At 42.3% G+C, this 24,760-nt stretch overlaps 2 protein-coding genes across 6 annotated transcripts in view; one reads left to right on the top strand and one right to left on the bottom strand.

The window, feature by feature from the left end:
- The window catches only part of LOC105464174 (microcephalin 1), a 243,977-nt gene that overhangs the window by 96,446 nt on the left and 122,771 nt on the right, over positions 1-24,760 (bottom strand). Inside the window, exon 13 of one of the 4 annotated variants that reach the window (XM_011711843.2) lies at positions 592-12,998. The exons of the other annotated variants lie outside the window; for them this stretch is intronic. Coding sequence (XP_011710145.1) covers positions 12,984-12,998 — 15 coding nt within the window. The 3' untranslated portion in view covers positions 592-12,983. Of the gene's footprint in view, positions 1-591; positions 12,999-24,760 lie in introns of those variants that run through there. 4 annotated transcript variants of the gene reach the window in all.
- The window catches only part of LOC105464176 (angiopoietin 2), a 63,074-nt gene that overhangs the window by 7,311 nt on the left and 31,003 nt on the right, over positions 1-24,760 (top strand). For both annotated transcript variants that reach the window (XM_011711845.3, XM_011711846.3), the window contains exon 2: positions 23,827-23,982. In XM_011711845.3, coding sequence (XP_011710147.1) covers positions 23,827-23,982 — 156 coding nt within the window. The remainder of the gene's footprint in view (positions 1-23,826; positions 23,983-24,760) is intronic.

The raw sequence follows: 24,760 nt of genomic DNA on the forward strand, positions 1-24,760 counted from the left end.
CCTGAAATACCAAGTCCCCACAGAAGACTTGACAGATTCTGGTTGCTGAGAGCACAGCTTTGTTCTCACCCCTAGAAAGGTGAGACGCCAGCCCTTCTATGTGAGGATGGTGCTGAAGCTGCTAAGAAAACAAGCAAAAACAAGCAACTGGGAATATCCTGTTTGTAAAGGAATGATAAGAAATTCCACCTTGTAGTAGAATTGGTGCAATTGGTTTAATTGGTACAACTATTTAATAGTTCAGAAGACTAAAAACAAATTTAGGTGGCTGGGTGCAGTGGCTCATGCCTGTAATTCCAGCACTTTGGGAGGCTGAAGCAGGTGGATCGCTTGAGCTCAGGAGTTCAAAACCAGCCTGGCCAACATGATGAAACCCCGTCTCTACCAAAAAATACAAAAATAACCCAGGCGTGGTGGTAACACCTGTAGTCCCAGCTACTCAGGAGGGTGAGGTGGGAGGATCATTTGAACTGAGAAGATGGAGGCTGCAGTGAGCCAGGATGGCACCATTGTTCTCCAGCCTGGGTGACACAGTGAGATCCTGTCTCCAAAAAAAAAAAAAAAAAAAAAAAAAAAAAAAAAGGACAGCCCCCCCCCCCCCCAAGTTGTTATAAACAAGGGGAAGTATACATGGATATTCTTACAAACCATACATCTAGTTACAGCCCTGTTCTGGAAGTTGACGGGGTGAAATGCTGGATTTCACAGTACACCACTTGAAAGGCAGGCCAATGAAATTCAGTCTCAGGGAAGTTCCATGTGGCCTTGCCTTCCCACTATTAGATTTTAAAAACTATTTGAGTGTTATTGTCTATCTAACCTTCTACAGATGGGATCACCAAAAATGGCCTGGCACTTGCATTATGTTAATGCTTAAAAAGAAAATTATGTGAAGTTGAATGATTTGATGTAAATAAAAACAGTAAAAAAAAAAAAAAATCATGGGCAGTGGTTTAGAATAACAGTTTGAACCATTTGTTGGGATTAAAATGACTGTTTTATGTGTGGTTTAAAAACAGGGAAAGGAACTCTGCCTACCACCGCCGGGACTGTAGGTCAGGTTTGCCAGCCGACTGTCTTTAATATTTTAATTAGATATTTCTCCATGAAATCACCTTTCTTTTCTGTCCTAATCCTTCCTTGCATCAGTTGACAAAAGATGTGAAACCTATTAAAAAACTCCTGAGAACTGGACCTAATCCTTTTACCAGAGCCCCTCCTGCAACCAGCTAAAACCTCTCTTTGCAATTCATCTAGAACCTCACTGAAACCCGTGGGCTCTCCCGCTCCCCCGGAGGGCTCCTCTGATGGTGATTACTTTCTCCAAAATCAGACTGGTTCTCCCTCTGAGCAACCTTTCACATGTCTGTGAATTATTTTTGGAATCTTTGCATTAACCTGACAACTTACCACCACAAAATATTCACAGTTGATATTTAATATTTTAACATTTTTAAAACCAACAACCAAATTAAAAATATACATTAAAAATTACCTGTCATTAAAAAATATGTAATTTTATAATTTTTATGGACAATGGAGCTTTTTAAAGAGATGAGACACTAAGATATACAAGTCTTGGGAAATGGATTATTTTATCATGTTGATGACATCTCATAGAGAAGGAATCATTTTCTGTGGGCTGATTAATTATAATCATAATTGGCTTTTGGGGGAGAGAACATGAACAAAGTCTTAAAAAGAAGCAAGCAGCTAGCCTTTCCATTTTTTTTCCCTCTCTTTTTAAAATCCAGCTCTTGTAGGATCTGTTTCTCAATTTTGTCACATTTAGTCCAGACCAACTGGGCATTTGTCACACTTACTCCCATGTTAACACTCTTGTTAACTGGAGGTGGACTGTCCAGGTGGCTTAATCTGGGGATAAGACTCCTATTAGTTTAATACGGGTCTTATCACAAGGCTACTAGATACCACCCACATCTCCCTGTCTGAAGTACTCAGTATTTCAGAAGATACATTAGCACCTTCATTATGAAAATTTTGTTCTGACAAATTTCAAGAATGAAGGTTAAACCCGAGTTGTGGGCTCGTCTCTATGTCACGAACAGTATCCAACTGGACATGCTACACACGGAAGATTTCTATTTTGTCTGCCCAACGCATATCTTGGTAGTTACATTCAACAGCCAAAGGGGAAAATACGCCATGAAGTTGCCTTATGTGTAAATCCACGGCCAGGGCCACCCTCGGTATGGGTGGCTGAATCACGTGGGACTTTATAAGGACCGTCTGACGTTCGCTTTTCTGTTCAAGAAGTGCCAAAAATGAATAGGGAAACTGCCAGTTCTCCTCTGCCTGAGGGGCCTTGGAGGCCCCAAGACCACCAACCAGAAGGAAAAAGGGAGAGGGTAAAAAAAAAAAAAAAAAAAAAAAAAGAGACCATTTCAGGGATTTTGTTTCTGGCCCAAGCCAGCCTCAGGAATTTAGCCAAACTACAGCAAAGGGATATGTTCGCGTTCTCCTGTAGTTTGAATAAAGGCATTCTATACCAAAAGAAGAGGTATCTTGGACATGATCAGATTCAAGAAAATCTACTTTTAAAAAAAATTGTTGACGTGTGAAGTCGACACCATTACCATTAGACCAGCGTGCCTCTGAAGTTACTCTCAGGGGTGCTGGTGTACTTTTAACTATATAACCGTCAGAAGACCCTAGTGAGGGCTGGCTAGGTTTACTGGTGCAATCTGAAACTACAGAATAACATTTTGTTGTTGTTGCTTTACTTGTTCCTTTTCATATGTAGTAAATGATTTTTTAAAAGACTACTTTTTTTTAGAGCAGTTTTAGATTCACAACAACATTGAGAGAAAAGTACAGAGAGTTCCGACAGCCCCCCTCCGTGGCACACACACAGTCACCTCCCCTACGATCCACATCCTGCACCAGAGTGGTGCATTTGTTAAAACTGATGAATCTACATTGACACATCATTATCACCCAGAGCCCGCAGTTGACATGCTGTACATTCTGTGGGTTTGGACAAATGTATGAAGCCATGGATCCACCACTGAAGAATCACACAGAGCAGCTTCACTGCCCTAAGAGTCCTGTGTGCTCTGCCTGCACAGCCTTTCTTCCCCTTAACCCTGGAAACCCCTGATCCTTTTACTATCTTCAGTTTTCCCTTTTCCAGAAGGTCATAGAGTTGGAATCATAAAATATATAGCCTTTTCAGATTGGCTTCTTTCACTTAATAAGTGACTTTAAAAAAAAAAAAAGTAGGAATAACTGTAGAATGATTGTTTAGTGATCTCTTGCCTTAATTAACTGGCCGAAACAATCACTGTGTATCTTCAGAAACGGTACCAGTTTTGTTACCTACATCAGTGAACTTGTAAGATTATTATGTGTTTCAAATAAGATGATGGATAGCAAAGGGTGTTGGAAACTGTACGATGCTACACAATTGCAGGAACTATAATTAGAATGAATTTTAACAGGAACACCAGAAAGACACTTATCAAGATCTATACTACATCTCACATTAGTTAAAGGTTCTAATTCCAGTCACACTCATTGGGGTAAATGATCTAACTTCTATACCTCCGAGTTATATACCTCAAAGCACATGTTTACTCTGAAAGATAATGAATTCCTTTTCAACACTGAAAAGGACCATCATAAGTGTTTGTGTAAAATGTCTGTATTCTGCATATCGCATGAATGCCTCTGTGGAAACCGCTCCAGTACTGTCCATTGGGTAACACACTGCTGTGACTGCGTTAATATGGCCACATTCCATCATCACGTGTAATTCATCCCTTCAGGTTCAGTGTGTGTCGTAAGCAATGCTGCTTCTGCATGTTGTTTCTATGGCAGAAGAAGGCAGGAACTAAATGATTATTACAATATAGCCCCAAACTACCTTCTAAGCAGGCATTTGGGGGTTAAGCAGTCAAGCCACATATCTTAATAGAAAAGATTCAGAATTTCTAAAGGTACCATTTCCTCTGATTTTCTTTGGGTTCCTGACAGCATTTTCTCTGCCATGATTTCTGGAATCAACAGATGATATCAATTCTTGGTCATCTACTGGATAATTACAAACATTAGTCTGAAGATAGTTGAAGGATTAGAGTTTTATTAGACTGTGTAGTCTTTGGAATCTCAAAAAATTATTACATACAGATGTAGCTTAAAAATTCCCTAAACAAACTGGTCTCAATGGGAAATGTTGGTGTAAAAATGCTGCCTGAGAAAGTACGTTATTGTATTTTGCTGAATAACATAAAACCATCAAATTCCAACCACAAGCTAATTATCTATGCTTAACATTTGGCATATATGGAATTCCTTATTTTTTAACTATTAAGGAATAGGTTCTTAAATTTCCTTAAACTTTTCCAACTTTAATACAAAAAATTGTTAATGACAGGAATTCCTGACCTGAATCATTTTTAACTTAACTGTACCAGTGACCTGTTCTTAACAGTGTTGATGATTGGGACAAAAATGTTATGAGTTAAAAAATTAAGACTAATCAGAACACCAGCCCCTCAAATAACAACTGGTTATTTTGTGATGTGAAATTGTGCATAGTTTTCAAATACAGCATGGCTCCCTTCTAGGTAATAACAAAAACAATAAATCCATACATGCTTTTACCTTTAATTGGGCAACTTTTAATACATATAATTTGTTTATGGTTACATAATTGGCCTGTCCCGTGCCATGAAGACGTCACAGCTGCCATGCATGGAATTGATGGCACACTACTCTGCCTTTCCCCTTCTTCACCCCCAAATACCGCTGCCACTAAAATCAACAGTCTCTGCATGAGAAAGAGAAAAAAAAATCATGAATAAGCAGACCTCTCAGCTGAAGTAGGACCTTTTCTCTATCCAGCTCAATTTTAAGTGATTTAAAATCCTAAGTCAGTATCAGCAGAGATGGTCAGCTTTGAGTCAGAGGCCCAGGAGCCGTGGAACGTAAGCACCTGAGGAAATCCCTTACCTAATGCACTTGCCCCTTCTCAAAACAAGGGCCTTGGAGCGCTTCACTTGCTTGTTTCAAAAGTCTACAGCTTCTTGCAGAAAGGACACTGTTTATTAGGACAACAGTCAGAGAAGGTCAAAACAGAGAGAGGCACTCCTTCCCCTTGGGCGCCTTGGGCTGCGATTGTGAAATGACAGTGGTGACCACGCTGCTGACCATCACTGTGGTGGCATTTATCAGGTGCACGCCATGTGGCTACATCGTCTCACTCAATTTCACAACAGCTTGTCCTATATGGGTAAGAAGCTCGAGCTCTGAGAGGTATCAGAACGTACACAGGCCGCAAAACTCTGATAAAATGTCTTCCTTTGAGAGCCTCTTCCAATAAAACAGATTTTAAAAAGATGTCAATATAAAATCCACACCCCCTCGTGTGTGGGTCAGGAGGACAACAGACTTCACCGCCAACGCCCGCCACCCTACACAGCCCACAGCTGTCACACCAGAAGCACACCCCTCACCCCAAGTGGGAACAGATGTGGAAAATCTGGGACACGGTGTGCAGAACAATTTTGGCACATACTTTTGTTTCCGCTTCACCCCAGAGGAGAGGTGAGGAGGTGCTGGATGCTGAGTGGCTGGCTTGGTGCCAGGGCAACAAGTGGCTGCAGAGCCGGGGTCACCGCACGTGTCTGGGTGCAGCCCTGCAGTTGGGGGTGTGTGCAACCACCCCATGCCACACTGCTTCACTCCCAGGACCCACACACACAGGAAGAGGCAGAGCCCCCGGGGATTCAGCATCCACATGGCTGCGGCCTGAGCTGGGCACCAGTGACGCTGCCACCCTTCACAGCCACCTAGCGGCAGCCAGCGAGAAGAATCTGGAGATGGAGCGGCAGCTTGGCGAGGCTTTCCAGATGGGGAGGGATTCACGAAGAGGCACGATAGTTGGTATAAAATTGAAGTGTAATTCTTTTGAAGACGGCGTTGTAGAAATAAAGGGTGGGCAAAATCAGCGCTGATAGCAGGCACATCTTCCATTCACAGCACGCCCCCATCCCCGAGTGATCACCTGGGCAAGGCCAACCCCAACCTCTTCATGGATCTAGATGCTGGCATGGCTATAGCTCAGACTCGAGCCCTGCTGTCTCTGCTTTAGGGAATCTAGGTTTTTTTTTGTTTTTTTTAGATATAACTTACATAGAATAAAATTCACAAATCGTGAGTGTACAACTTCGTAAATTTTTATATCTGTGCCTACCTGTGCAATGACCACCCAGCTCAAGATATAGAGGACTTCCTGCCCTGCACATGGCTCCCCCATGCCCCTCCTCATCCATATCTGTGCGCACCTGTGTGATAACCACCCAGCTCAAGATACACAAGGCTTCCCGCCCTGCAGTGGCTTCCTCAGGTCCCTCCTCGTCAATATCCCCCTCTTCTCAAGGACAATCCGGACTCTGCTTTGTCACCCACCATGGGTTAATTTTGCTAAGTTTTGAATGTCATATAATTGGAACAATCAGTGCATACTCCTTTCTGCTCTCTTTTATCTGTGATGCATCCATGCTGTTGTGCATGTTAAAGTTTGTTCTTTCCCGTCACTGTGCAGTGTTTTGCTGTATAACACAATTTACATACCCATGGTACTGCTGTAGATTGACATTTGTGTTCTTTTATGGAAGTCAACACTTCAACACTTAACTGTACAAACCCATGCATCATTTTTCTTGTACTGTTATCTCTGAAATCTGTGGAGCTGGACTGTCTTAAAGCTGCTTTGACTGAGTTCCAAGACTAACCTGCCTCCTAATGAAATCCACTCTTCAGAAAATATGTTGAGTGGTCTTGGTGTTTATTCCGTGGTGCCCAGAACCAACTTTTGAGGATTAGATTGGTTCATTAAGTACTGGTCAAACATAATTCTCCCCAGGTTATAATCAGAGGTTCACAAGGAGGTACTGAAATACAACAGACAGCTAAAAACCGATGAAACTTTATCAACAGCCAGTGGAAAAGAGGGTGGGAATAAAAGGAAGGACCCAAGTGCCTATCTGCTGCTCACTCTGGTCTTTCAACCCTTCCCTTCCTCCCTGATAGCGCCTTATTTTTCCAGCATCATCAGAGAGAGATGCTTGTTATACACAACAATTTTCCCAGTGAGAGCTTGCTTCTGTGAGCAAGAGGGCCTTTCTTCCTTTTTTTCAAATCTTTCTTTCTTTTTTTTGAGACAGTCTTGCTCTGTCGCCCAGGCTGGAGTGCAGTGGCCGGATCTCAGCTCACTGCAAGCTCCGTCTCCTGGGTTTACGCCATTCTCCTGCCTCAGTCCCCCAAGTAGCCGGGACTACAGGCGCCCGCCACCTCACCCGGCTAGTTTTTTTGTATTTTTTAGTAGAGACGGGGTTTCACCAGGTTAGCCAGGATGGTCTCGATCTCCTGACCTTGTGATCCACCCGTCTCGGCCTCCCAAAGTGGCGGGATTACAGGCTTGAGCCACCGTGCCCAGCCTCAAATCTTTCTAAATTGCATTAAGCTTCACCTTGAATGACTTATGGCCATCATTATAAAAATCCATGAGGTGTACTTTCTGTACCTTGGCTCATCAGCCTGCCTTGCAAGTTTGGCTGGTCTGATCTTTCCTCTTGAGTGCTTACTAGGACCACTGATATGCAAGTAAGCTGCAATGAAAACCCCAGCATTTTCCTCGAGCTGGCCAGAGGAGGGCTAGTGACCACTGGGGATAATGATTGAGATGAGGATCCAAATCCCAATTCTGAGTTTAACACTGCCATTTTCGGGAAATTTCTTAGGCTAGCATGGACTTGTCCGTGAAAGGCATCTAAGTGGCAGGGGACCAACAGCTGGGAAGTCAGGCACGAGTAGAGTACTGTCAGGTCTATACACACCACCTGAAAATGCTGGGGTGCAGGAAAGGCATTTTGGACAAAGCCTTCATGTAGGCTCTAACTTTGGCCTCCTAAAGTCAAAGTGTGCCTCAAGCCACTTGAGGAGAGGGCCAAGATTCTAGTGGAACCAACTACTCATAATTCGAATCCCAAAGAGCAGCCAAAACTCCAATGTAGGTTCTTCCGCTGCGGGGGATTCAATAAAGACGGTAAACCACAAACCTTAAGCTGGCACTTGGACCACTTCAATTTGAAACTAAACTTCTACAACTGAGGGAAGCTTTCAAGAATTCACTACCACTGATACAATTAAACTGGCTTGTAGGAGTCATAACCCAAACTAGAGAAGTAACCACAGTGAGTTTTGGTTAAAAAAAAAAAAAAAATGGGGGTAAGATGACTCACTGAAACAAACAAACAAACCTAACAATAGGAAAACCTCTGCCACGGCTCCCTTCTTCCGGTGCTCCCCTGGCCCCACATTCCCACCGGCATGGGAGCTTTTGTTCCCACTGAGTGAGTCAGTGGAGATGGGAATCTCTAGTGACTTGTGTGAACCAGTGTTGCTGCAGCTCTGAGAAATGGCGCTGCTGTGCTGTGTGTCACACACCATCACTCAAAGGCACTCACTGTTTGATAGGAACATGTGCCCATCAACTGATGAGGCAAGTGAGTCAGCCATTCTACGGTGGTCCAAAGTGCTGCTGTGGCTCTGTGCCGCTTTGATAAATAGAGAAATATCTCTTGAAATAATTTTTTTCCCTTCCGGTTGTTGAGTAAAAATTCGAGCATGCAGAAGAAAACGTCAATTCTGAATGGCATGCTTTTTGAAACTGATGGCAGCAGAGTGAAAGGGGAGAGGAATTTTCCACTAGCTTCCATTGCAAGAGACACGCATGCAAGGCAGGAGGGTTAGAAAGAGGGGGCGGGTCTCCATAACTGAAACTCATGATGGGAAAATGATTCAAGTCCCTGTACTTTTACCACAAGCATTTGGAGAATCACACTGAAAGTTTACTTCCCAAATTGCTGTGGTGTTCAAGTAAATTTGGCTTTTCTGTATAATCTAATGTTATAAAACTAGTTCATCTTAGAGCAAGTGAGGATGGCAAGGAGGCAAACTATAAATTACAAGCAGAAATGGACCACATGAGTTTTGTAAAACTGGCACCCATCTACACTTCCAAAAACGCATTAGCCCGAAGGCAACCATGGGTACCCACGGAACACGTGCATGTTGCTCTGAGAACACTTGTTCCGAGGTACGAGGTAGTTACAAATGCTGTTCACCTGAAAGAAGACAGGGCCAGCCAGCCAGCTTGCAAGGAACATGGCTGTTTTTCCTAGTGATCTCAGAAGTTAGGAAAACACGGAAGGATACATCTTAATGAAGGTCTTACACAATTTATTAGTTCTTTTTGACTTATTAGTTTTCCGATAAACATATAAAATCATAGAGATTACAATTAAAGGCAATACCTGGATTGCGGGAAGGGGAGGAAGAGGGTAGGTTGCATTTATATCCTACCAAGTGCAAGGTTCTAAGCGAGACGTTCTCAAATGTTCTCCGCTCATGGCACCCTTAGTGATTCACTATTTTTTCTCTGTTGATCTCTAGGCCAACAGAAATACCTAACAGTTGCTTTTATTAAGTGGTTAGTTCCAAATAATTTAAGTACTTATGTCTTGACAATTTAGTAGCTATTTGAAAATACCAATATACATATAAATTGAGTTTTAAGAGAAGATCATGTTCTGTCTTAAGTAACCCCAGTGACATATGAATGGAATATATTTGCCAGTTAGGTGCTGCCTGACTTCTCACACTTTGAAATCAAATTGGACACTGCCACCTGCATTTTACGCTCTACGCTAATTTTCCTGTAGGACTTGCTTTTCACAAAGAGCAACCACCAAAAGCCTAGCTTTACAGAGGTACGAGCTGATACTGTTGAAACTGTGAGCTGCGCTGAGCTATGAATTCTTCCAGTGGCTGACAGACGCTGAGTACTGCTGGGCTTCCCTTGAATATTCAGACTGTCTCCCTTACTCCAATTTGTTTGTTGCAAGGACCCAGGGTGCCTTGGCACACAGTTTGGGAACTGTGCTAACTCATTCCACTTAATTTTCACACTAGCATAGCACAGTAGGTATTTATATACCTGTTTTATCAACCAGAAATGTGGTGTTAGAAAGTATCGAGCCAGTAGTTCCTAAGGAACTGAACTGGGACTCAGACCAGGTGTGTTTGATTCTCAAATCTGTACTGTAATGAAGACTCTACAATGGCTTCCAATGTCACAAATATCGCTCCTTCCCCAACCCAATTCAACATGAATAAAGTTATTTTATTCAGTTTTCTACACTATGGCTCAAAAGTCAGAAACACTTGCATTGGAGTAGTTCAAAGCAGAACTGAATTCAGTCAATTTCACTTTTCTGAGAGTAATCTTATATTTAGTCCAATGGGCAATGGGTAGAACTATTATTCATAGCACAAATCATTTTCTTCCTATACTTGAAGCCACTGAACTCCAACAAAATCTAATACATGACTCAGACATTTATTTATTTATTATTTATTTTTAGACTAATGGGAACTGCATGAATTCTTTCTTGGTCTTCCAAGAGCAAATGCCTTTTATGCTTGATCCGGAAAGAATCGTGTTTTGGAATGTCAAATTGCTAATATACCTAACTGAATACTTTTAACCCTCATCAGATGGCCAGAATGGTTTAATCCACAGTTCTCTGTAGACAGTTACTTTAAAATTACTTTTCCAAAGTTCATTTCGTTAGGCATTATTTAGGTACTCCCAGATGAAAACTGCAGAGACAAATAAAACCACCCATAGTAACTAGGGTCATAGCGTCACAACAAAACTTGTCAAACATTTCATTTTTAAACATCTTTTAGTTTTTAAGAGAATTTTTGAGATATAAAACACAGGAGATGGATAAAGTATACTAACCTGAAATTTACAGCTTGATAACTTTTAAAATATGAATTCACTCATGTAACTAGCACCAAGGTCAAGATCTAGGAAACATTTTCGGCGCTCCAGAAGGCTCCCTTGTGCCACCGCTCAGTTCATAGCCTCAAACTCCTCCCACCTGGAAGACATTATTCTGACTTCTACCACCTTTAGTAAGTTTGGTTCATTCTTGAGCTTCACGGAAATGGATCATGCAGTAAGCACTGCTAGGGTGTGGCTTCTGTTACCCAACACGATGTCTGCGATGGCATTCATTTGACAGCGATCCATTATGTTATTTGTTAAAATGGAACTGCAGAGCATGAGCACGTCGTACCAGTCTCCATGGAGCAACATTTAAAAATCGAAATGATTATTCTACTGTGAGAACAAAACTAGGGAGACTACTTACCGCAGCATCTGATGTTAGCAGGTTCAATCTGAAATCACCTAACTGGCCTCAAAATGTATTTTGAGTCTTCCTGATGTGGACAGTTCAGCAGATGTTATAGGTTCAAGTCAGGACATAAGGGAGGCTCTTTCATGACAAAGTGTGACTCTAAAGGCTGTATCTGTGTCTTTATCTTAATGAATTGCTGCTTAGAGTGCCATTTTCTGTAAAAATTACTTTAGAATGAGGAATCCTATAGACATAAAACGTGGGTTTGCACTTCATTTTATGGCCAAGTTGTGCCTATCGGTTCTCACTCAACCCTCTCCCCCTCCAATACACGAGCGACACACCCTGAAACAGAAATTCGACAAACTTCCTCCGAAAATGACTTGGAAACGTCCCTAGAGCTGGTATTTTGTAAAAAGCAGTTTGACGTAACATATATTTTGTAGTAAAATACTCTCTTATTTTGGGTTAGGAGGTCTTGGGAGACATAATTACAAGTTCAATGATTTGCCCAAAGTCATAATCACCATTTGCAGTTCACAGTCTCTCTTTCCAGCACAGTCAAACTATAATCATCACAGAACACAGTGCATGTGGTTTTAGAACATTTTTGCTGGACTGCTGGCCACAGACAGAAGTAGAACATGTTTATGGGGTTTTCTATGGTCTTCCATAATAAATAGAGGTCCCAGCTTCACTATCGACATTTGAAATGGCAAACAGTAAATATGTTGATACATACTTGTTACACTTCCTACCAAATTTCAGATCAAGAAATGAAGATAAAAGTTATATTTGGAAGACAAAAAGTTATACTATTCTCTGTCTTGCCACATCATCTGGGTATTGAATATTGTTTTGCTTTTGCTGCATTGCTTCTTATCTGAAAACATTCTACTGCTGATCAGATCTAAAATAAGGTTAAAATGCTTAAAATATATTGCACCTTTAAAGATTAATGTGCAAAACATAGCCCTGTTAAGTAATTTGTGTTTCTAATGTGAGTTATAAAAAGATTGTTCCCTTTCAGCTTCTGCAAAGCCCAGGCAGATGTACAATTCCTTAAAGTACATGCACACAGGGGGTTTAAATTATGTAAATAAATATGAAAATATGAAAAAACTCGCAGCTTTAAACACTTGGGAGAATGGGAACTGAACCAGAGGTCGAAGGGACAGATCATCTCATCCAATACAAGGGGTAGATTTTCTTCCTAAATAGTTCAGGAAAGCATGAACTTCAGCGGTTATGAAATCATCAAATTTTAAAAAGCTGCACCTACAGCTTTATGAACATGAAAATCAAAGAGGAAAGAACACATTTCTTTTCTGAAAATCCCCTGGCCTTACACGACAGCGCTCTTCCCTACGGTTTGGGCGGCTTTATTCCACAGATGGGAGCTGGATGCTTCTCACCACCCACGCACGTTGCCCGTCAGTGCGTTCTGCTCACAGGAGTCTCAAGTTGCTGCAGGGCACGGAAATGTGTGTTTGCATCCATTTACTCTAACCCAGGAGAGCACAGAGAAAAGGGTGTCCAGGCAGGAGGAGAGGAGCAGTTCGTTGGAGAGCCATCACCCATACTGAGAAAATAACTGTCCAAACACATTTGTGGACGGCGGGTCAGTAGTGCATCTTCATGTACAAAAGATGGCTTGTGTTCCCGCTGAGTCTTCGTGTAAATTAATCCTGTGTATTTTGAGCATCTTCCAATATTATCTCAAATATTCTCTCCATTGGAATTCTTTCAACGTTTTGGGTGCTAGCAGAAAGAGGAGATAAAGAAACAGAAAGTCTTGGCTGGGGGTGGGGTTAGGGGGGTTTCTGTCCAGGGGCAGTGGGACCCGGCAGGGCACACACAGCCCTGCTGTGAGATTTCTCAAGCATTCCCATCCGCATTCCCAAGTCCGCTCCTCTCCCTTTTTAAAACAGAAACAACACATGCTTCCTGCCGGCCTTATAAAGGACAGCAAAAACTAGTTTGCCTTGAAAGTGTCTTCTAGAAAATTATCTAAATTTAGAAAATCGTCTAAGTTTTGCTAGCCTTTTCCCTTTTCTAGCCATTTAGAACAGTCATTGTGACCAACTAAATTCAGTTTATGGTAAAAAGAAAAAAACAGCCTACTTCAGAGATGATCATGCTACCTCCTCCACAGAGCTCCACCCAGTATTTTAGCAAACCCACATAACACAGAAAGAGACAGCAAAAACAGGGCAGAAAGGAGATGTAAATGGCCATCAGTATCTGTATACTTCATTGCAAAAATGAAAAAGTAAGAATGTTAACGCTCCTCAGACAGCACTTTTTTTAAAAAAAAAAAAAGATAAGAATAGGCATATCAGTACAGCGGTGAGAGTGCTGGATGGGGCGTTGGGAGACCAGGGTTTTAGTTGGTACTCTGCTACCAACTAGCACTGTGACCCAGGTGCTAGCGTCCTTCTTACAGTGATAGTCCAACAATATTACAGGGTCTAAAGCCTCCCCCCATTGCCCACCAAGCTTTGGAATGTCTATCTCTTAGAGAACTGAAACACATACACACACACACCCCTACCTCACATGTGTAGGCAAATGTATGCATGTATGTCTCTAGACAGACATACATAAGATTCTACTTGGCATAGAAAACACTGAGACATTTTGTTACGTTATTATTATTTTTTCTTTCAGTGTACCTTAAATTCAGAAAGGCAAGAACACTCTAGTTTCATTTAAAGGAAGTTCCTAGTATATTGTAGCCTAAATGTGTCAATCTCATTCCTAGAGCTAAATTTTAACTGCTTCTATTTGTAATTATTTATCATTCAGTACTTTTTTTTTCTTTTTTTGAGATTGGGTCTCATTGTGTCACCCAGGCAGGAGTGCAGTGGCACGATCATGGCTCACTGCAGCCTCAACCTCCTGGGCTCAAGCAATCCTCCTACCTTAGCCTCCTGAGTAGCTGGGACCACATGCATGAGCCACCATGTCCAGCTAATTTTTTTAAAAAAATTTTCTGTTGGGCGCAGTTGCTCACGCCTGTAATCCCAGCACTTTGGGAGGCCAAGGCAGGCGGATCACGAGGTCAGGAGATTGAGACCATCCTGGCTAACATGGTGAAACCCCGTCTCTACTAAAAATACAAAAAAATTAGTTGGGCGTGGTGGCGGGCACTTGTAGTCCCAGCTACTCAGTAGGCTGAGACAGGAGAATGGCTTGAACCCAAGAGGTGGAGTTTGCAATGAGCCGCGATCGCGCCACTGCACTCCAGCCTGGGTGACAGAGCAAGACTCCGTCTCAAAAAAAAAAAAGTTTCTGTAGAGATGGAGTCTCACCATGTTGCCTACGCTGGTCTTGAACTCCTGACCTCAAGTGATCCTCCCACCTTGGCACCCTAAAGTATTGGGATTATAGGAGTGAGCCACTATGCCCGGCCCTACATTCAGTACAGTTTTTAAAAGAAAATAGTTTTATATTTTCTTTCTACCTCTGTAGGGAAAACATTACTAGTATCTTCCCAGCTGAGAATTTAACAAAATATCCCAAAAAATAGACGAATGGTGGAAGTCTGCAGAATAACTCAGCGGCCACCCAGGACCTGCCGAGTGTCTCTGCAGTCGCTCTGCTGCAACCTCATCTCACTTCTGCACGGCAACCCTGGCTTTGGTTTCCTGTCTCCAGGCCTACCCTGCCCCAATCTCCTAGAAACATTGTCTTTCTCAGAACATTGCTTTTCCTCTCCTCTCCTCTCCTCTCCAGCGTTGCTGACTGGGGGCTATAAATACAAGCTCCCCTTCCACGTGGCCCCGAGTCACCCACTAGCCTGTCTTTAGCCACTGCCCACAGCCTGGGGCCCACGAGACTTGGGGTGGGCACTGACTTTCTCTGAGCCTCACTTTTCTCCTTCATTAAAGGGGCCTCAGAGCATCCCCTGCTGTGCCAGGGAAACCCTCTGATGCTGCTCGAATTAACCCTCTAGTGCTGCTCGGAATTAGCTCTCTGGGCCCGACCTGCCCTTCAGGACATCTCAGAGACAGGCCTTGCCTCGGGCCTTCCAACGAACCCCCAGGCCATGCCCAGGGACCTTGGCTCCATGCTGCCTCAGGACACCCAGCTTGGGAGCCTCCTCGGCACTCTCACAAGCACAGCTCCCAAACCTGGGACATTAATGCCCACGGGGCTCCACCTGCCCCCTGGGGACAGCAGTTCCCATTCTCGCCCCAGGTGGATGTTCTGAGACACCGTCCCAGGGCTCCTTGGAAGGTCCTGTGGGGCTTCTTGCCAGCCAGCACGGCGGTGGCCGCCTGAGTCCCCGTGTGCGAACCACCCTGCCACGCCCCTGCCTCCCGCGCCTGTCCTGCATGGCTGCGCTCTGGGACCACTTCCTAAATAAACTTCCTGCATGCCTGCCTTTGTCTCAGGCTCTGCTTTTGGGGAAACCCAAGCTAAGGCAGTGTGAGAATCTGGTGAGAGAGAGGTACACACACATACACACAGAGAAGCATTTTGTCATTGTAAGCTGCTGTAACTATTCTTGCTGTGTGTATATCTATATATGCAGACGTGGCCTGACAACATCTGCTGCACTGTGTTTGCTCCTTGGCTTCCAGGAATCTGTGTAAGCGTCGGGTCCGCATAACGTGCCATGAGGCTGCAAGCTCACAGACATCTGGGTAAATATGTCTGTGCCCTACGAGAACTCTAAAAGACACCCGTGTAAAATGTGACACCTTTTGCATATGAAATGCCCAAAGAAATTTACATGAGGTTACTACAGCAGTCTCATTAAACTTACATATATTTAAAGTGCCCGCTATTGATGAGAAATAGCCACTTTATCAGTAGAAAATAACTGGAACATTTTGAAGGGAAAAACACATTTCCTTCTCACAGTTTGGAGTAGTGGTAAGGCAAACACACAAAGAAGTAAAATGATATGAATATATGTGGAAAAACATATATTCTAATATATGTGAAAAAAACTAATGCAAAGAATATTCAGCTGCACTCACAGAAGAGCAAAGCAGGTAGGATTTGCTGGAGCACAGATATACTGGTACACTCAAATTATTATAGGCTGTATCTATCCACAGGAGGAGGGGCATGGACTATTATGTTAGAATGCCACCAGCTGAGGCCCACAAACTTATTTCCTACTACATCTTGGAGTTTACAGTGGTCAACAAGTGAACTTTCAGTCTCTTATACTAGCAAAAGTAGGAAAGGGGTTGGCTATCTAGATACAGTATCAGAAAGTCACTCATAAATTACTAAATGGCCGGGTGCGGTGGCTGATGCCTGCAATCCCAGCACTTTGGGAGGCAAGGCAGGCAGATTGCCTGAGGTCAGGAGTTTCAGACTAACCTGGCCAACATGGCGAAGCCCCATCTCTACTAAAAATACAAAAATTAGCCATGCATGGTGGTGCGCGCCTGTAACCCCAGCTACTTGGGAAGCTGAGGCAGGAGAATCGTTTGAACCAGGGAGGCGGAGGTTGCAGTGAGCCGAGATCGCGCCGCTGCACTCCAGCCTGAGCGACAGAGCGAGACTCCGTCTCAAAAAAAGACAACAAAAAATTATGAATAGAAAAAAGCAAAAAGGCTAGATCAGAACAGATTCGTTTCAGGAAGTGCTTGAAAGACCCTATGTGGGCAGGCATCCACGTGGTCAGGGTGGGTAAAGGCAAGTGTGCTCCTTAAGACAAGTCACAAGACCCACCAGGGAATTGGTACCAGAGGCCAGGCCTCCCTCCCTTGGCCTTTAGCTTTTGCCTCAATTTCCAGGGCCTTACACTGAACATGAAGAAAAGGCCAAGACTATAAAAACAGTCAACAGATGGCAAGTAGCTTTGGCATGGGCTTTTCTAGGTTCTAGAAATGCAAGTCTGGCATTAATATATGGAGAAAACTTGCTTCCCACATCACAGGGCATGTGAACATCACCTCTCACTGTGGGTAATGTGCCTACCCCCCAGGCTCTGGCGAGGGGGTTAGGAGGAAAAGTGCTGCCCAAAACTCACATCTCCCAGCCCTTCCCTCTTTAGGCTCAGCCTCTGCCATGAAGTACTGCTGAGTACACAGCTGCTTAGGCAGCAAAATCTCCAGAATGAAAACACACACAAGAAAGCCCAACTCTAAAAGGAGGGGGAGGAAAGGCCCGTTTTGCCACTTTTCTGTCTGGAGACCTCAACTGATGTTTCAGAGTTTCCTCATGACAGGGAACCAAGAACATTAGGTCAAAAGCCTCCCAAACAGAATATCCCTGGATTTAGTAATCTTACACTCAAGTTTTCAAACTAATTGTAAGAGCGAATGTTTTGCTTGTTGTTACTAGGGTGTATATGCAGAATGGTTGCAGAGTTTCAGTATTCTATTCACTCTTCACCAAGTAAGAATATTTAAAACGAAATGACAAAAATGCAGAATGGTTTTGGCATCAAAATGAAACACAAAATGAGTATCTTTGCTGAGGGCATGCAATGGGAGATGGCAGGACCTGAGGAGGAAGAGAAGACTCAAGGAGGAGACACAAAGGCGGCCGTGGTACGAGGCCACTGGGCAGCTGGGACAGCCAAGGACAGCGTGTGCCCAGGTCTGAGGCCCATGAGATTGGGGTGCCAGTCAGGAAGCAGTGTGTGTCTTAAAAAGAAGGAATCTGGACCTTATCCTCAGGCAAACCTGCAAGGGAAGAAAGTGAGCTGCAGTCACCAGCTATGCATGTGGCTTCCTGACTCTGACAATGAGATGAAAGGAGAGCAGCTGGGGGATGCATGGCCATGGAGAAAGAGAGAGGACAGTCGACCCTGGGTGGGAAGATGGGATCACGGGGGTGGAAAACATGTATGTGTGTGTGTAAGACACATGATTGCAATATCTTATTTCTAAAAAGAAGTGGGAAGCAGTACAATGTTTCCAAGGAAATCTCAAATTATTTGTGAATTTACTAGAAAAATTCAAGGGTTTGCTAGAAAAATTGAAGGGCTGGGTGGGAAGATAGGTGGATCGCTGGGATACAAAAACGTGTGTGTGTGAGAGAGAGATGGTTGCAAAATCCTATTTTTAAATTGAAATGGACAACAGTAAAATGTTTCCAAGGAAATCTCAAATTATTTGTTAATTTACTGGAAAATTCAATGTCCTTAGACTCTCTAATTAATTAGTTTTTGTCCACCTTAGGTCACTCAGATGGACAAAAACTAATTAATAAAAAGGTCTAAGGACTTTGAATTTTATTTAAATAGAAGCGAGCTCTCAACCAGCATCTACAGTTGGTGAGAAATAAACATCAGAATCTCCAAGTTGGGGATAGTTTTCATATATTATCTATGCTTTCCTTTACTGAGCCAATTTCAAGATTACTTTTCTTTTGGTATAAAAAGTAATGCTCACAATCTTGGTGAGAAGGAAGATAGCCAGATAAACTTTTAAATGTGTAATCAATCTGCCATAGTTGCCTCACAAATGGACCTATTTTTCTTGTCAAATTTGATCATTCAAAACGTTGTGGGAGTAATAAAAAACTTCAGGACATATTTTACACTAAAATAAATATATATATATAAGTGTAAACATATATATATATATATATATATGTTGCGTTAAAATATTTCATTCTGGTTGCTGGAGCTTCGATGTGTTGCCAAGTTTTAAAGACTATGTCTGGGGCGCAACTCTTTTAGCAAATCATATAACACTGAGCAGCAAACCATGCAGCTAGAAGGGCTGCTGTGACCTTCAATGTTAAACCTACATAACCCACTTGAGTTCTGAGAAAGGAAGAACAGCCCAAGGCCCCACACTTTGCCGAGTGTGTCAACCATCAACAAGAGGAAAAAATGAACACACACTGTCCTCGCACACATGTAAAGCGGGACCTATTCAGACACGTGTGCCCACAGATCACGCTCATGGCGTGATCCTCTTCAGATATGAAGGCGCTGGCAAACATTCCTGCAAAACATGAATATGTTTCACATGCTACGCATGTGAAATTGGAAAGAGCCGGGTCCCCTCCCACGGGAGGTTCAAGTATCTTGGAACTGTTTTGATGAGAGCAGTTCAGTGCAGATGACAGGGATGGGAAACATTCTCCAAAGGCAAGTGGAGTTTGGTGCTGCCAGTGGAGGATGGCTTATTTACTGTTTTTTTTTGTTGTTGTTTGTTTGTTTGTTTTCTTGTACTAAGACTTCATTATACTAGAATGGAATTTCTTATTTCTGGGCAGGTTTCTACATTTCTAGGTTTCCGTCACAGCCAAGAAAAATAAGAGAGATACTAAACAGAAAGATATTCTAGGGAAATAAACTAGAAAATAACTAAGTCATCAAGGTCAAGAGACAGGGAAATTTCAAGGTCTGTCATCCATGTGGATGAGCCAGATGGCTTTGTTTCTAGGTTTGTTCTCATTCTCCTTGATATGTGGTGATTTATGGAAAAGCTACATTAAATGGGAGATCTTTATTTGGAAATGTTCATTTTTATACTATATGATGGACATCCATAGTCTTTCTGTATCTCTAAAAATTACTACTAATCGTTGGAGGAAAACACAGATTCTTTAGTCGGGATGCTCCCAGAAGATAGAATTGGCACTGGTCATCTTTAATTCTGGGCTTTTCTGGTGGTAAAAATGGCCCTCCACTGAGGGGTGGGTGGTCTGTCTGTTTTCTTAAGGCACTGTGAAGCCTGGAATTGGAAAGCATACTCAAGCCAATTTTGAGATATATCACTTTTGGCTCTTGAAAGGCAGGAAAAGTATGAAGTGGCCTCTGGGTTGAACTAACATTTTGCTGAGGGTCATTCCAGTGCTCAGCACTGCATCCACCTGTGCTGATGTGAGGCGCCTGGAATCCTGAGACAGCGATTCCCATACAGCACAGACAGTGCAGGCAACCAAGAAACACTAACTACCATTACTGTGGCTGTTCCTGTTGCTAGTGTTTCTGGGGCTAAATATACAGTATTCTTCCTTGTTTTTAAAGAGTACCTGACTGTCACATCATACATTTTTCTTAAAACCTTAATTTAATTTCATGACTTCAAGAGTAAGAACATATTTTTATTTTTTTTTTTGAGACAAGGTCTCACTCTGTCGCCCAAGCAGCAGTGCAGTGGCACGATCATGGCTCACTACAGCCTTGATCTCCTGGGCTCAAGTAATCCTCCCACCTCAGCCTCCCCAGGAGCTGACACTATGGGCATGCGCCACCATGCCAAGCTAATTGTTTTTTGTATTTTTTGTAGAGATGGGTTTCACCATGTTACTCAGGCTGGTCTCAAATTCATGAGCGCAAGCAATCCTCCTGCCTCAGCCTCCCAAAGTGCAGGGATTACAGGCATGAGCCATCATACCTGCCTCAAATATCTTTTTAAATCGACACAAAATATCTACTACTGGACATTTTTGTTTCTGTTCCATTCTTCTCCCAAAGACTTCAATTAATTAGCAATGCAGTCAGTATCATACAAAATTTTCTTTTATTTAAATGACACACACTTCAAGAGCCGTATATTTTTATAGACACTATATACATATATGCTATATACATATCTGTATATACACACATCACGTATATTTGTAATTTGCTTTTATGTAAGATTAACATACACGGACACACATTATCTCACCCACTGTGTACCTATACTTTGTCATCCTGAATAGCTAAAAAGTAGCAATTTAAAAAGGATCTTGCATTCTATTGTTTTTATGTTTAGAAAACAATATGGCAAGTTAAGAAAGTTTATTTTTAAAAATTGGGCCTGTATGCCGTTCAAAGTTCCTAAGTTTAATTTCAAATTGGAATTTGACTTTAAGTTTTCAATGATAAACAATCCTCTCGTATCTCTGGAGAGTTGCAACCACATCTGACTCAGTAGCTCTGGAAATGGGGGAAGGCAGTATTAGAGGATTCATTTTCCCTCTCTGGTTGTATGATTTAGAGTGACAAAAGACAATAATTTTTATTTAGCTCTTAAGTACTGAAATCAAGAAGGAGGTTAAGACTTTTTATTTATACCACTTTGTAAATTATTATTTCTGAGTATGGGTTTAAACTGAACTCCAGCTGGAGTCTCTCTCTATAGTTCCAAGCCTCCCAGAATGAAGCGTTTTAAATATTATCTTGGCTGGGGTGGTGTGAGGAGTAACCAAGACAGTGCCTCTGGGTGACACACAGCTTTAACTTCAACCTCAAAAATTCCATTACTCCCACGGCGACGAGCGGAGGGGAGAATTGCGAACTGCTATTTATGGCTTCTTTTAAATAGTTTATTTCAATCACAAAAGTTACAGTTTTATAAAGGCAGGGGAGGAAGGAGAAAGAATGAATTCAGAAAGATCACATGCACTACAAAGCCTGAGCTCACTCTGAGAAAGGGTTAATAAGATTTCAGATTCTTCACATTTTATGAAGCCTATAGTAGAGATGGTTGCTGGCCTGCCGGGTAACAGTGCCTTTTTTTTTTGTTTTTTTGTTTTTTGTTTTTTGTTTTTTTTTTAAATAGTGGTCTACTCTGTTTTGATTCATATGGAAAAGTAAAGGCTTCGGCCAGATGCGGTGGCTCACACTTGTAGTCCCAGCACTTTGGGAGGCTGAGGCGGGTGGATGGCTTGAGTAACATTTCAACAAAATGATTTTACACATGCTTGGAGCTCTAGTACAACTGTCCTTTGATATCTATGGGGGACTTACTCCAAAATACCAGAGAATACCAAAATCCACAATGCTCAAGTCTCTTCCACAAAATAGGGTGGCATCTGCATATAACCTATGCACATCCTCTCGTATATTCTAAATCATCTTGAGGTACTTAGAATGCCTAACACAATGTCAATGCCATGTAAATAGTTGCTATACTGTATTGTTTTGCAATTTTTGTTTTTTTATAGTTGTATTGCTATTTTTTAAAAAAATATTTTGATGGTGTGGTTGAATCCGTAGATGTGGAGGCCGCAGATGGAGGGCTGACTGTGCCTCTCATGCATCCTGCTCATCTGACCCATCCAATATCCACGGGAGGATGACTGCCAGGAAGGGAGCCTTAGTGACCAGGCTGAGGGGCATGCAGGGAGCTGGGAGCTTAGAGAAGTGGGGCAGAGTCGATGGCGAGGGGGCGTCGGAAACAGTAAACTTATAGTTCCAGTCTAATCCTAAAACCATCTGATACCAGTCACAAGACACAATCTATGAAATGCATCAACAAAGAAGCTCTAAGAGAGAAACTCTACCCTTCCCATTCTATTTTCCTACTCTTAAAGGTGGAAAGCACAGAATTATTTAGTGGTGAAATTTTGGGGAAAATCATGTCTGATGACTGACTCCACAAATGGTTTCTCTATAAAGAATTTCAAGTTTTTAAAGGAAGGCACCAGAATCGGTTTTATAATAATCTTTCAATTATTCAATGTAATAAAAAATGTTTGTTATACTAAGTGAAAAGGAAGAAAACATGCTTTCTGCACTCATGAGCTTATATTTTAGATCAGTGAATGGAACAATGGTTCCCATCATTAGATTATTTAAAAGAAAAAAAGAAGAAGAAAGGAAATTAAATGTTAAGTATCTGGAGTTACATATATACAATGACTTTAAAAGCATAGCTTAACTCCTCTTTAAGACACTCCTCTGACCAACCAGAAACCCTGTTTTACATATGAGGAAATTAGGGTCCCAAAAGGTTAAGCAACTTTCCTAGAACCAAGGCTATAAAGCAGAGGGCAGGCTTCCCTGGCTCCAAGCCCAAAGGCTCTTCCCACGTACTGAGTTGTCTTGCAGTTATACATAATTATATAATTTTACTGCCATAGACAGAGATAGCTATACCAATGGCAGTGAAATGAGCTTCCTCCTTCTCTTGTGTTTCAGTGAATGCTAAAATCAGTCAGCATGATCATCATCCTTAGTAACTGAGGGAGAAAAGAACCAGCCCATGGCACGTTAGGTGATAAATGGGCCAAGGTGGGATTAAAAGTTTGCTTGATACATGAAATGACAAAATTGTGAAAAATGCATACACGTTAGGAAAAATTTAATAAGTTGAACGAACTTAATAAGGAGGAAGGTGGGGAAGATCCCACAGAATGTGGAACTGAGTGGTGATTCTGTAGGTTAAGAGGTGCTCCTCTCCTTATACACTGTCTTAGAGCATCTTCTCAAGTCTATGTGGAGAAAACAAAAGTCTAGAATGTGAGAGAAATAGTGATGCTTCTTTGTATCAAATTATCATTTCCTGCACTGCATGGTCAGAGTTGCAGCTGGGTGGGAGAGACACAACCCCACAGTGGCAGCACCCAGCAGTCAGTGGCTGCCCTCACCACCCTCTGTGCCCGCCACGACATGAACTTCTAGAGGAACGCAGAAGCAACCAGTAGCCTGTCTCCCTCCTTTACGTGATGTGACTAAGTTGCCAGATTTTGCATCAGAATAAAATCACCCTGTATTTTCCTGCTAATGATTAAAAAAAAAAGCAAGATTCCAAAAGGAAGGCAAGGTAAAAGTCTTTTAATAGATTTTTTTTTTTTTTTTAAAGATAGGGAAGACATGACAAATATTTAGGAATCAGGTTTCCGGTCATTTGACTAATGACTGCCTTCTAACACTGTTCTTTTCTAGCTTGAGAATTATATCCAGGACAACATGAAAAAAGAAATGGTAGAGATACAGCAGAACGCAGTACAGAACCAGACGGCTGTGATGATAGAAATAGGGACGAACCTGTTGAACCAAACGGCGGAGCAAACGCGGAAGTTAACTGATGTGGAAGCCCAAGTAAGTAATGCCACATACAGCACACGGTGTCCCCGCAGCTAGAGACTAGCACTTGGTCACGTCAGGAGCTTCCTCAATGAAGGATGAGAAACTAAAGAAAGCACCACCAAAGGAGAAAAGGAATGAACTGATAAGAAATCAAGGATGTATGGCTGGTTATGAATTTAAAATCAGTAAATGTTTTTGTTTTTCATACTGAGGTTAAATTTCATGTGTTCTATCTACTGAAGACATCTGAGTCATTTTCATGCCACGCATCCCTGACTGCTGCAAGAGGAATACCCGCTGTGTCTCCCTGGTGCTTTCTGGACTCTGGGGATCATTTTCCATTTCTAAGTCCTAAAGTCTTTAAACAGTTGAGAAATGAAAAGCACTGAGGCAGAGAGCTAGAAACTCTGGCCTTAAATCTAACTCTTGAGTTAAGATAAAACCTGAATCTCAACCGATAACACAACCTGCAGAATGAGTATATGGAGAAGGAGACGAGTGGGACAGTGAGAGGCGTCCGGCCACAGAAAAGATAGTGTATGCCCGAGCAAGAGCCTGGAGCGCTGCCACGGCTTCAGGTCCGCCACCAACCAAATAAATGCATCACAACAAGGCACTCACCTTTTCTGGGCCTCAAATAAGATAAAGGACTGGGCCAGACAAGTGATTGCTAAGTTCTCTTTCCACTGAGATTCTATGAGCTAGTGATTAATAGTAACAGAAAGAAGACTATGAAATAGTAAACTTGTGGCCAGGTGCAGTGGCTCATGTCTGTAATCCCAGCAGTTTG

Source organism: Macaca nemestrina, chromosome 8 (genome assembly GCF_043159975.1).
Source record: "Macaca nemestrina isolate mMacNem1 chromosome 8, mMacNem.hap1, whole genome shotgun sequence".
Classification (NCBI taxonomy): Eukaryota; Metazoa; Chordata; class Mammalia; order Primates; family Cercopithecidae; genus Macaca; species Macaca nemestrina.